This window comes from Phascolarctos cinereus, unplaced genomic scaffold (genome assembly GCF_003287225.1).
Source record: "Phascolarctos cinereus isolate Bilbo 61053 unplaced genomic scaffold, phaCin_HiC Scaffold_5;HRSCAF=322, whole genome shotgun sequence".
NCBI lineage: Eukaryota > Metazoa > Chordata > Mammalia > Diprotodontia > Phascolarctidae > Phascolarctos > Phascolarctos cinereus.
The window spans coordinates 12,693,453-12,707,488 of record NW_027555958.1 but is presented as its reverse complement, the minus strand read 5'-3'; the positions used below and the strand labels follow the sequence as shown (position 1 = coordinate 12,707,488).

The 14,036-nt window shown below is 47.8% G+C and overlaps 1 protein-coding gene across 5 annotated transcripts in view; it reads right to left on the bottom strand.

Moving 5' to 3' along the window:
* The window catches only part of DIS3L2 (DIS3 like 3'-5' exoribonuclease 2), a 358,658-nt gene that overhangs the window by 179,783 nt on the left and 164,839 nt on the right, over positions 1-14,036 (bottom strand). For all 5 annotated transcript variants that reach the window (XM_020972180.2, XM_078154658.1, XM_020972186.2 and 2 more), the window contains one exon: positions 10,991-11,164. In XM_020972180.2, coding sequence (XP_020827839.1) covers positions 10,991-11,164 — 174 coding nt within the window. The remainder of the gene's footprint in view (positions 1-10,990; positions 11,165-14,036) is intronic.

Here is a 14,036-nt window from a genome sequence, read left to right as displayed (position 1 = left end):
CTCGAGAACGCCCTGGAGATTTCACACCAACTCAGGGCTTGAAATTTGCTAACCAACCACTTTTCTCTTCAAAATAAACACCTTTTTTCTTCTCAAGCTCAGTTTGCAAAATATTGCCCCAATTCCACTGGACAAAAAAATCTGGAATTTTACTGACATAATTGGATTATGAGGTTTAAAGATTGATGGAACTTTTCTGTTCCAAATATAATTGTTCAAATACCAAACCCAAACTAGCTGCATAAAGAGCTGCTCTTACCTAACCTGGGCCAGAGTAATAGGACAGGGCTTCCAGAGGACGTAACCCAGGGTAAAGAGTCAGAAGGCTACTGAGCAAGTCAGGAATCCTCAATTCCTATCCCAGCTCTTAGAGAAGAGGTGCCCACTTTCAGGGGACCAGGAGCCGGGTCTATCCAAGGAAGAAGCCCTGTCCAATGGTCCCAAATGGCCACTGCCCATCTCCCAGGCTCTCGTCCCTTCACCACCAAGGACGGAACAATCTCTAACTTGATTCCCTGCAGATCACCAGACTGAAGCTGGGGCTTAAGAAGACATAAATTAATGTAGAGTTAGAGAATCATAAAAGCTTGTGATAACATAAACAATAATTATTTCTTAATAGCAGTGGGGAAAGGAGGCAAGAAAGCCACAAGGCACAAAGTAACATCCAAAAATCATTTCCATTTACCACCAGACAGCCATCAGACAAAGCCCTAGCTCAGTGCCTAGTTTCAGTCCTTGCCCCTTGTTGGGGACATCTGTAGAAGGGACCCAGGCATCAAGAAAGGGGCTGGTCCGGAGGATGACCCACAAGGTCCCTTCCAATGCTGAGATTCTAAAACTAGAAGGCTAAATGTCAAGCCTTTGGGGGAGAGTGGGGGGGAGGGAGTGAAGGAGAGTAAATGATTCTGAGAAGCTATCAGAGCGATTCCTCATGGTCCTTTTTGCTCCAAGAGACCACTACGTTGCACCCTCCAAGCAGTGCTGTGACATCTCATTATGAGCCAATTCACAGGCACAAGGTGAGCCCTTCCATCACAGTGAAGTTATCCCCCATCAAACAAACATCCAGTTGGGAGCAGAGCTCCAAATTTCTAGTTCTCTGGTCTAGTGTCTAAGTCACTAGTAAAATCTAGGGAGAAATAAAACACCAGGTGAAGACTGCAAACATCTTGCTGTCCCATCAAACAGTACAACCTTCAGGGGCTGGGACAGAAGACAAAGTGGCAGGGGAGGAGCTTCCCAGCAGGAACCAAACATACTGGACAAACAAAATTAACCAAGAAAACAGACTTTTAATCTGCCCAAAGGCAACCAACCAGTTTTGGTTCAGATTTTTGACAAGTTACATAAAAAGAAAGTCTGCCATATTTACAAGCAAACCAGCCAGCCAGCCAGCCGCATGCCTCCCTCCCCTCCCCAAAGCTGTAAGGAGCAGTGAACCAGCAGGGAAAGGGGAGAAGACTTAATTTGCTTTATCCCCACTTGTGGCTCTATTTGTAATCTCCCCCTCAAGGAGGACCAGAATTAGACTGTCTTTGGATAATTACCCGTCCACCCCATCCACTTTCAAATAAACAATTAACAACTTAAAGAGACTATCATACAGAAATGCAGACAAGCTTCTAATACTCAGGGCTCAGGTCCCTAAAGAGCCTTAGAATGAGAGGGCTAGAGTTGCCAATGGTAAAAGGCAGAGCCCACGGGGGTACATCCCAAGCCCCATGCCCCATTCCCCATCCCACACTGAGGCAGGGCTCAGGTCCACCACAGTCTTAAGGGGTCAGAGTCCTCCTGTCCACAGGCACTGGATGGCTCCTTTGACCTTGGGTAAATCAGCTCAGCTTTGCTTTCCAAGAGCCAAAGAAAAGGGACCGCTGTGAATAATGGAGAGCAGTTCTCCATGTCACCTCCACTGAGAAGGCCCAGCTCGAGGGTCTCCTCCTGACTCCCCCAAACTTTCCCAGATCCCCTAGCTGAGAGCAATCCCTCCCTCCTCAGATATTCCTAGCGTTCACCTATAAGCCAATCATACCCTATGTGGTATTAGACTTAACTGTGTACAACCAGCATCCCCTTGCTAGGAAGAACATGTGCTCTGGGAGGGCAGAGACCTGTCCTTGTTAACCCTGTCCCCCCATCCTGCACATGCTGAATGTTGTAGCCCTGGTCCTTTGTTCTCCCCTTACAAGGGAGCCAGCCCACCTCCACGTCTACACCTTCCTGATGATTTAGAGAGACTGGTGCGGTTGGCATGAGCCCTGGACCTGGATTCCAAAGGCACAGCTGGGGAATTTTTCCTCGATCATTCACAGCTCCCCAGGTGCTGGTCAAGACCCTTGCCTCTCCAAGCTTTGGCCTGTGGCTGCGGCTCTACGTCTTTGGGCCCCTCATCTTGAATCCACTTCGACAAGTCATTTTTCGTCATCTGCTTCTCAGGCTTTAGGTTCGTTAGAGTTCCCAGGGGTCTTACCGCTCACTGCCTTTGGATGAACTGCCATTTTGGCTCCAGCCACATTGGAAGAAAGTGGTTATTAAACAGAGGAGAGTCTCCCCAAGAGAGAAGCTCGGCATCTCCAGAAGTGCTGCAGAGCTGGGCCCGTGATGCGCTGGCTTTCCTTCCTGACCCACCCGGGGCCCAAACCCCTCTTGCTCTGTAGGGACATCTAATCCAACCCGCTTGTTTTAAAAATAAGAAAACTTGACTAATATGGAAATATGTTTAATAGGATTATACATATGTGGCCTATATTAGATTGCATGCTATCTTGCGGGGGGGGGGGATTGGAACTCAAAATCTTGTAAAAGTGAATGTTGGAAACTAAAAATAAATTTTTTTTAAAAATGAGGAAACTGAAGAAGGGGCAGCTAAGCCGTGAACGGCTGAGGGGAAATTTGAACCCAGGTCCTCTGACTGCCACTGTCCGTCTAACTGCATGCTGGTCCCGACACAAGCAATCTTCGCACACCTGAGTCCCCTTGTGGATCACTGAGGTCAAGCTTGCTCAAGTCCTAGTGTGCCTCATTTACGAGGCTCAAACGCATTTGAGGGCTTGATGCCACCAAGGAGCCCCAGGGCACCCTCTTTCTGCTGGACCACATGCTCATCATCCTCTAAGAAGGGGCAAACACATTTGGTGAGCAAAGGTTTCTTTGGGGCATCCTTGAGGAGGGGATAAGAGAACACAAAGTCTTTGATATTTGACAGCAGACCTCGTTGTATAATCACAAAAGTGACTGGAAGGGAAAGGAATATGCTTTCATTAAGCACTCACTGTGGACCAGGCATGGTGCCAGGCTCTCGACAAACATGATCTCATTTGACCCTCAAAGCAACCCTGGGAGGGAGGTGCTGCTATCCCCCATTTTACAGTTGAGGAAATTGAGGCACAAAAGGCTGAGTGACTTGCTCAGGATCACTGGGCTGGATCTGAACTCAAGTCTTCCTGGCTCCAGCACCAGCACTCTGTCCAAAGCTGCCTAGACCAGCTGCTCCTAGATAATGAGAATCTAAGATCCCACTGTCCTTATTGTCAGGTGACTACAAAAGAGCAGCTGAGAGCCAAACATTGCTTTTCAGCCTTTCCTCCAATAAAGGATTTCCTGTGAACATTTTAAAATCACACATGATTCCTGAAAAGAGAGGACAACAAAGATGACTATTCAGTGGCCCCACTGATTCTTAACATCACCCGACACAGAAAACAAGGAAGTAGGTGCTACAGGTGTTATTATCCCCACTTTACAGATGAGGAGACCGAGGGGTCTGCTCCATGGTCATGGGGCTGGGGAGTGCCAGAGGTGGCAATCATCCTCAGACTGCTTTCCCATCACTCAGCATTGATAACTGTTGGTTTCCAAAGGCCAATGAGAAGACAAGTGGAAGGAGAAAAGGCAGCCATGGCCAGAAAACATGTTGTGCTCATGGAGATTTCAGGAAGAAGCTTCCTCAGGGGCTAAGCCTTGACCAACAGATGTCACCATCTAAGCTGGTCGATCAGTGACTCTCAGGTGGGATCCCCTACATCACAGAGCCTGGACCTTTGCCCACATGATTCTTTTTAGAAACTGCTGTTGGGCACCATGGCCTAAGTGTCCAGTTCGTGGACATGCATTCACTGGTACATGTCCCACATGGAGCTCCATTAACACATGCAACATTACTCTGAGTAGGCTCCAAGTCCCTGGGAAGGCAGGTGCTGCCTCCCTCTTCTGTCGATGGCCCATGCCGAGCATGGGGCCTGACATGGACGGTCAGTGCTGACTGACTGGCTGACGCACATAGACAGAGTTTAATGAGATGGCTGCAGACACTAAAGAGGTTCTGTGAGCAGAAGGACTTGCAAAGTGCTGTTAGAGATGAGGAGGGCCTGGGGGCTGGCTGCCCCTTACTTTACACTAGGCCTGATCCCAAGGAATACACCACTTCAGAAGGTTTAGTCTTCCTCATTTCTGACAGAGTCTGCCCTTCTCTAGACACATGACTTGGGCTTATCCCTCTTCCAGGAAGGAGGAAATGCTTCTAGTTCCATTCATTCTCTAGACTTTGCCACCACCACCCCCAAAACCACCATCACCAACGCCATTACTGCCATCATATTCATCACCACCACCATCTTCACCATCACCTCAATCACCTCCATCACCACCCTGCACAGGCCTCCCCTCAGCAGCCTTCTCGTCTGGTTGGTGAACTATGGTAGAGGTGTCCAGGCCAAGCTCACTTCACCCCTGGCTCCACTACTTACTCTCTATACTTTTCCACCTTCTCCTAGGCAGCCATGTCCCTGTTTAGGTCTTCCTCTGCAACTCCCCCCAACTACCGCTTCCTGGATCCCTTTGATAAAAACGCTTCCCCCATTAGACTAAAAATGCCTTCAAGGCTGGGTCTCTGTCTCTGTAGGTCCCTTCTCCTGCCCTGCCTTTCTTCCCCCCACCAGCCCCCACTCCAGATACAGAGGTGAAGCACAAAGTTAAGACCGCAAGTCCTGTTGTCCTGGTGCATCCACTGTTCTATCTAGCCTTGTTGTCTTTCTCTCTGACTGAGGGGACTTAGGCACAGCCTGCACAATAATAACATGGTTGCTCTCCATCACAAAACATCAAAAGGCCAGGGACTTACCTTATCTCCACAATCCCTTTTCCTATTCTGTTATGGCTTTCTCATACACAAGTTTGAGACCATGGGAGCGAGAGCTGGAGGGACCTGAAAGATGCAAGTCCTTCTTTCGGAGATGAGGAAACAGGCCAGAGAGAATGGGGCTGCCCGAGGTCACGCAAGTCACCAAAGGCAAAGCCAGGATGGGCAATACCAGGCTCTCGCCTCTACATGAGCTCTTCCTGTGCTCTTCTTGAACACTTCTTGGCCTAATGAATGCCTTCTGTGTAGAAGAGGGCAGGGCTTCCACTTACTTGTCCTTAGGTGACCTCTCCCCAAATGAGGTACCTTCCTCCTGGTCACACAGATCCCGTGCCTTCTGCCTGACTTTCTATGACACCATTAAGAGAAAGTCTGTGGGTTGGTTGGTTTTTAAACCTAATTTTCAGGACATGTGCAGAATAGTGGTGTTTGGGGGGTTTTCCCCCCTTGATTTTTTTTTTGCATAAGACTATTAGAGGAACTTAACCTGCCCCATGAAAACATTTCAGACTGTCAATAGTCCAAGAATTGTTCTCACTGACAGTTTCGGCAACGATCCCTCCAATGAATCACAGGAGGAGTTTGTTTCCAAGACAGTTGTGTAACACCCATCAAGTGCTTTCTTCGTTCTTACTAAGGAAAATCACTGCAGTAGATTAGACTATGATAGGGCAGGAGCAGAAAGATTCCAAGACTCCAAATGGCAGCTCCTGCATCTGATGGAGCAAATGCATGTATCCTTTCTCGTACTCTTACCTGGATTTAACCTATTCCAGCGTGAAAGCCAGTCTTTGAACATAAAAACAAAGAAGTCAAAAGTTTCGTATAAATAACACAACATAAAAATAATGTATTCGTAATATAAATAGTATACATTATGTGGAAATCGATCCATCAATAAACATTTATTAAGCACCTACTACGCCAGCTACTGCGCTTAGCACTAAGGATACAAAAAGAGGCAAAAGAGAGTCCCTGCCCTCGAGCAGTTCACACTCTAATGGGGGAGATGACAAGTAAATCTGTACAAACTCACTACACACGGGATAAACAGGGAATGATCAGCAGAGGAAAGGCGCAGGAATCACAGGGACTTGGGAAAGGCGGCCTGTAGGAGGTGGGAGGGTAGCTGGAACGTAAAGGAAACTGGGGGCGGGGAGTGCTGCAGACCCGAGGGACAGACAGAGACAGAGGGTACTGTTCATCAAACAGACAAGGGGGCCATGTCAATGGATCGAGGAGTAAGAAGAGAAGGCAGACAGGAGAAAGCAGGTGAGGAAGGGCTCCGAATGCCAAGGAGAGCATTTTGTATTTAATGCTAGAAGCCATAGGGAAAGAGCAGGCAGCAGCAGCAGGGCCACCCATTCTCTTTTGGCGGGGATGACAAGAGGGTCAAGGGGCCAGTATTTCTATGAAGAGATAAGCAGGATGACTGAAGGCAAGAAGCCTGGACAGGGCCCAGAATGCTCTCTAAAACACTGGAATCAACACGGATGCTTGGAAGCCAAGCTAGAGTCTCCTGTTTAAACCTGCAGGAGCATTTAGCAGAGCTCACTTGGAAGCCGGCCCTGGGGTCAGGGGCGGGGGGTCTCTGTAGTGAGCTGAGGACAGCACCCCTGGCACCGCAGCTCGCTCCCTTCCCACTATGGGAGCCTCACCCCTTAGAAACGACCTCAGAGGAGTTGCTGCTTTCCTTGATCCTGTGGGTGCTCATTTCCTTGCTTACCTCACCAGAGTTAATGAAAGTGGAGAATCTGATAGCATGGCCCCCGGGCTAGTGTTTCCTCCCTCACTGCACCTGGAGAACATAATCTCTGCATTCTTACAGGAAGGTTTGATCAGACACATCCTTTCCCTCCCCAAGAAGATTCCCAGGCCAGGATAAGCAAATGCAGTCAGAGGTAAATAGGACAACGGAACCAGGATTTCAGCCCAGATTCACACCTGTAATTTATACATTTCCAACTGGCAGCTCAATTAACTTGGGGCAACAATGAGGAGGAAGAAAAGGAGAGGAAGCTTGGGCAGGACAGGATCGCCTCAACCTTTTCCCAGTCATAATGCAAAGGATGAAGGCCTTCCGTGGTTTCTCCAGTCCAAAACAACCTTCCTCAGACATCACAAAGCTCTGGACTTTGTGCCTCTCGAAGAACTGAGAAGCTTATCTGTATTTATGCCTTATGCCCCAATAACACCATAATCTCTATCATAACACTAATCTTCCTAGACATTGCATGTGCCCTCCCCAGCCCCAGCCAGCAGCACAGTGCCCTGCACACAGTCGGCACTTAGCAAACGGCGTGTGGTGTCATTTGGATGAGCTAAACTGACTGCAGATCACCGTAACCTGGACCATCTTAAGGACAAAAGTAAGTTTGCCTAAGGTTTAAAGTGATTTTTAAAGAGACATTTATTAGGGGAAGAGTGAAATACCCAACATCAGGCAGAAGCTGCAGTGCCCACCTCTCCCTGGAATCCCCAGGATCTCAGCTACTCCCGACTCCATGTGCCACGGTGATAACCAGCAAATCTGATCCCTGAATCCCTGTCGACATGTAGCCCAGCCAAGTCTTCCGTGACACAAAAGTCAAAACAGTCTCTGTGATTCAAATGGGAAGGGCAATTCTAATGGCAGAAATGGGGGGAGTGGAGCCAGGGGAGGCTGCGAGAGGTGATGAGCACTTCTGTAGAGGGCTGGCCAAAAGTTCTTTTCTTGGGTGTCCCCTGGGCATTCTTGGACCCCTCCTCTCCATTCTCTGTACTTCCTCTCTTGGTCACCTCATCCACTCATGTGGGCTGAGTCACCATCTCTACGCATTTACTCGTTTACCTCCAGCTCCAGGCCACCGTCACCTACGGCGCGTTTCCCACTAGATCAGCCACGGGCATCTCAGACTCCACATCACCACAACCGACCTGAGGCGCTTTGCCCCAACACCAATTCCTATTCTACGCTTCCCTGTTCTCATGGAGGGCACCGCTATTCTTTGGGTCCCAGGTTCTCAACTTCAGCTTCGACTTCAACTCCTCACTCTTCCTCTCCCCCTGCACCCAGTCAATTCTGTGTCCACAGAATCTCTTGCGTCCATCCCATTCTCTCTCCTCATATGGCCCCCTGTCCCCAGTTCACCTCGCCCGCAGACCACCATTTCCCAACCGGTCTTCTTGCCTCCAGTGGATCTGGGTACAGTCACAACACATAAGTCTGACCACGTCCTTCCCCAGTGACTCTATCCTGCCCCTGGCATCAAGTCCAAACTCCTCTGCCTGACATTTCCAACTCGCTACCATTTGGATCGAACCTACTTTTTCCAGCTTTATCATCTGTTATTTTCTACCCTGCACCTTGTGGTGTAAACAAGCCTTCTCAGTTTTTCACGTGTGACACTCCATTCTCCAGCACTTAACACACTGCCTGAGACCCAGCAAGTGTTTCATGAATGCTGAGTGACTGACCTGGCTCTGCTGCCCCTTCCCAGAATCCACTCCTTCCTCCCCTCTGCCCAACAAAACGCAGGGCGGGCACCACCAGAGCTCTACATGGACCTTCTCCTGATCTGCACAGCTGCCAGCGACCTCCTCCTAAAATTCCCTGTATGTGTATTTCAGACCTACTCCAACATGCACATCTGGTTTTCTCCAAGTAGGAGATAAGCTCCTGGAAGGCAGGGACGCTCTCCCTTTTGTATCTGCATCCCCAGAGCCCAGCATGGCACCCAGCACAGAGCAGACACTTAACTGATTGATTCTCGAAGCTGAGCCTGTCGTAGGAATTTGGGACAAGACGGCTACTGCACCTCAACAGCCCATCTCCTCAGAGCACAGCAGGCGAGCAAACGACAGAAAGGCCCAGCAGGGACCGGAGCATTCAGCAGCACGCCCATGGCAGCAAAGGACCCGACACAAAGCAGGTCCCCCTCGATTGCAGAACGGCCGAACACAACGCCGTGTGAGAAATGCAATGGAATGTTATTGTGGAGTAAGAAAATGATAGGTGAGGCATTCTGAGACACATGGGAAGACCTGCATGATCAGACGCAGAGAACCAGGAGAACTAAGTAGGTGCAATAACTACAAGCAGGCAATCGACGCTAAAAGGAAACCAAACTACAAACGATGCGCAATAACCCAGCCTGGTCCCAGAGAACACTCAATTCCAGCCCAGAGCAGAGCGCTGCATTCCATCACTACACTGGGCTGGCTGGTGTTTTTTTTAATTAACTGTGTTTTTTTGTTACCAGGGGAGAGTTCGTGTCAGGGGTGGAGAAGGAATAATATCCAGAAATAGCTTTGAATAAAAACAAAAAGCATCGACACAACTTATCAAAAAAGGAAAAAGAAAGAAGTGGGAACGGGTGATGACCTCTATTTTGAGCCATTCACTTTCACCTTCTAAGAAGAAGCCACTTCTCAGGTCAGAGCAGGACGACATGGGAGAAAGAGCCCGAGGAGACAAGTCTGGAGGTCTGAGCTGCACTTCTGGCTTTGCCACTAGAGAGCTGTGTGACCTTGGGCAAGTTCCTTCACCTATTATTTCTGCCTCTATTTCTTAAACTGATTTAAAATAATGTAAAATTAGGTAATTATGCCACCTCCCTGAGTGACTATAAAGGTGAAATAAGATGACAGTGACGAAGATCACTCTTCTAGTAAGGAATTACATCCACTGGCCGTTCATTTCCCTTTTCACATACCGCCCCGGCTCTCCTCTGGTGTTCACACCCAGCTCCACCAGTGGGGACAAGCCGCTTCTGCCAAGCTGGGGAGGCTTCAAACACAGGCCTCCCTGCATTTGGAGAGCTCAGTACAAGACAAGTGGCTACAAGGGACACCACAATCCATTCAACCATCTCCCACGACAGTCCATGTTGGTGGGAGCAGGTGTGCCTAACCTGGGGAGCTGATCTTTTGAAGGATTTCTTCTCCCTAATCTGCCATAGAAGCCATTAGGCAGCACACCTCCTAAGAGTCGGCAAGCAAGAATGAGGAGCAGGGGAAGCTGAAGCTTTCCCCAAACGAGACGAGGTACAGTAACAGGTATGGAGACTTCATGGCATAACGTGTTCCATAGGTAAAGACAGTCTGTAAGTCCAGAATCTCTCAGATACATTAAGACTTAAGGATAAAAACTGACAATGCCACTGGACTGTTTGAGAAGTTTCTTGGTTCTAACCATCCCCAAATGGGGCCCAAAATGAATGCCAGCACTGAAACCAAATTAGGAGGAGAAATATCAGAAAAGTAATTCCATCCCACAATGAAGAAACATCTTCAAAGAAGACATCATTATAAAAACACCACAAAAGTATTTTCCCGTCCATTCCAGACCTCACAGTGACGCTCAGAGAAGAGGCTCCAAGCATGAAGCCTTGAATCCCTGCTCGGCCACGGAGAGGTCCCCCGAAAGGGGAGCTTCCAGCCCCAGCACAGGCTAATAACTCCTTCCTTACTGGGGTCAGTCATTTACAAAGCAAGGCCACAGACATTATCTCCTGGGATCGGCCCAAGAAACCTGGCAGCCATGCAAGGCAGACAGTGTTGCCTCCCACCCAATGGGATTTGTTTTGTTTTTTTCATAGGTAAATGAAAGGAAAACACAGAGAACTAGGATCTCATTTGAGCCTGGGTTCTAGGTCCCAGAATACAGTGTCTCTTGCTGCAAAGCAATCCCCCTAATTGGGAGGAAAAGAAACAGGATGGTCTATATATCTGTAACAGATCTTAGCTGAACTGAACTGAATTAGGGTGGGGTTAGGGAGGGAGCAGTGAGAACCAGGCACCTTCAGGCACTGAGGTTGGGGGCAGAGAGGAAACAATCACTACAAAGAGAAAGAAAAATCCAGAGTTTACCTTAAATCTCTTCTCTTGGTGAACTCTGCAGGCGGGATGGTCCAAGGCAGGCACTGAGGGAGGCATTCCAGAACTTCTGGGGAGAAATCAGAGAAATCCACGCCGTACTCCATCAAGATGCCCTCTGTTTCAGGTTCAATCTCACCAGCCTGGCCCAGGCTCTTAGCCAGATGCCTATGGACAGGATACAAGGGAAACACATGGGTCACCAGGAAGCAAACAAGGCCCACGTGAGCCACACTCATCCTCCTTTTCTAGATGTGGAATAAAACACATCAAGTCCCCTAACGATCCAGCCATTCTCCAGAGAACCAAGGTCACCAAAGGTCTGGCCCTCACCCAAGTGATTCAAAGCCCATCCCAGCAAGCAACCCTGTGCTTATTCTAAGAGGTGGTTCCCAAGCATCTCATTTGAGGAGCCTGAGACCCAAGAAGGGGAAGGGCTCAAGGTCACAGAGTAAGAGAATTAAAAACCACATCTCCCGCCTCTCAACCTGATGCTCTTTCCACTTCTTCGTTCTAGGGCAGGGGGCATTAATCTAGAGTCTGAGAACTTGGATTAAAAAAAAAACAACTTTTCTAATATATCTGGCTTCCTTTGTATCCTATCGATTTTATCTTATACATTTAAAAGCATTCTTCTGAGGACCATGGGCTTCAACTGACTGCCCAAGGGTCCACGACACAAACATCATCTAAGGATAATGTTACTAAGCCGTATCATTTGAGATCTCTCAATCTAAAAAATGGGCCTAGATCCTTCAACTAGATATAGGATACCCACAGCTGCTTCTCGAGGAAATTTTAAAATAGCTTGTGCTAAAGGCTCTGTGCAAAAATGTCTTTCTCTTCTATGCTCTACATGACCATGCCACACCTTTGGAAAGGTCCCTGTGCACCCAGTTGGCTCATCGACAGTCAGTGTGAGAGAGACCAGACCCATGAGCTGGGCCTCTACATGGGATCTGATGAGGATAATATGTAAAACTGATTCCGCCAACTGCTGCCATCTGGTCCTGCATCTCCTCTCACATGACTCCTTGTACTGGACAGCTGTTACCCCCATACCCCATGCTCTCTAGTTACCCTGCCTTTGCTCAGGTCTGGGGATTCCTCTTCCACGGTGAAATACCTTCCCATCCTCTAAAACTCAACTTGAACGCCACCATGTCCAAGAAGGCAGCCTGACTCTCAAAACCTACTCAGACCTGCGAGAGAACCTGACTTTGTTTACACATGATGTTAAACGTGGTCACCACCTGTTCTGAGTTTCTGTCTCTCCCTACCAGCCACAACATTTCATCAGAGCAGGGGCTGCACTGTCTTCTGTGAACTTTGTTTTTCCACCAGCACCCTTCACAGTGCTCATAACTTCACTCTGCTCATAACAGGTGCTGAATAAACTGCTCTTTTTGCCCGGAATGATGTCTAGCCCCAAACATCACACTTCACCTTCCCCCACATCTTGTACATGGGGAGCTTGAAAAAAAATCTAAGTGTGGGATTTTATATTTCTTTCTATTAAATTTAATCTTATCAGAGTCAGTCCCTCATTGTAGTTTGTCAAGATTGCTTGGAATCCAAATTCCATTCTCCAGCCTCTTGGCCAAACCTACCAGAATGCCCCCAAATACTGCTCAGAAGATGCTTTCTCATCGCTTTCCCTCTTTCTTTCATTGTTTCAGCCTCTTTTCCAGTCAGGTTCCTTGGAGGAAGCAGCTTTCCCTAGACCACCCACCTCTGCCCTCAGGCAAAATTAAAACCCAGCCATTTTTGCCAACCAGAGAAATCCAGCTTTCTTCTGCAAATTGGGAGAGATAGCCAAGGAGCTTGAATAAATGAAGCCTTCACAGGGAAAACAAAGGAAAACCAAACCCAAACCTTTATACTCTTTATCTGAGGACTGGAACCTGTAGGAGTTAAGACTTTTCCCATGATTTCTATTAATCTACCTAGCACTCACATTGAATCATCAAATTTACATTGAGTAACTGTCAAAAGAAATATAATTTCCCATTAGGAAACCTCAGATCAGCACCCTTTTTCTTGGTGAAGCTCTGCAAAGGCTTTGTAAAGGCTCTGTCATTTTAAGCCTGATCTTCATTAATTCAAGCTGGGAGTCTTGCTCTGCCCTCCAGCTCCCAAATGAAGGAGGGTTCTCATTCTGCTCCTCACAGTGAGTCCCTTACATTCTTCTTGGATAACTGACAACCCTGGCTACTTTTCATGTTTTATCACCCCCTTCCAAGTTAATTCAGGCAAGGGGGGAACAGGTCCTTTGCTTAGACAGATGAGTTTTGCTTCTACCAGACCTTCCTACACACATAAAGGATTTCCAAGTCCAGTGAGCGGCTCCTTCATTCGTGCTGCATGCTGGGACAAAGAAAGACTCTGTACACCCTTCTTAACACACAAAGTCCACACAAAATCTCGTGGTTCCTTCATGGTATCCATTTCACAAACAGGCCTTTAGCAACAGGGTTTTCTTCCTGGCCCCCAGGTTTTGTTCCTGGCACTAATTAACTAGGAAGATCTCATGCCTTATAAACAACACCTAATGTTCTAGTTTCTCTATTCATAGGTCAATGACTCAAGCAATCGATCAGTCAATCATCTATAAGGAATCTACTATGGGCCAAGCAGAGGCAAACATGAAGCAGTGCCTCCCCTCAAGGAACTTACATTCTATCAGCGGAAACCACATATTCGAAGATCACTATATACCAAAAACACAAAAAAGCACAAGGACATGAGGCTTTGTCTTCTCTGGGAATTGCCTGCATGAAGACTACAACCCACCTGGAACTTCGTCCACAGCCTTTCTACTTAGAAGGGGGATAAAACTCTTGCAAGTTCTTTATGGAAGCTGCAAAGGGACAGGAGAGAGTAGGGCTTGAAATCTCTGATAAAGATGAGGAATTCTGATACAATAATGTGATGTGTGTATGAAAATGTGAAATAGAAATTGTAAAGGCTCCAGAAAAGAGTTTTCTTCAGCCCATGGGCTAAACAAATGATTCAACAGCTACATCTCCACAATTTGGTG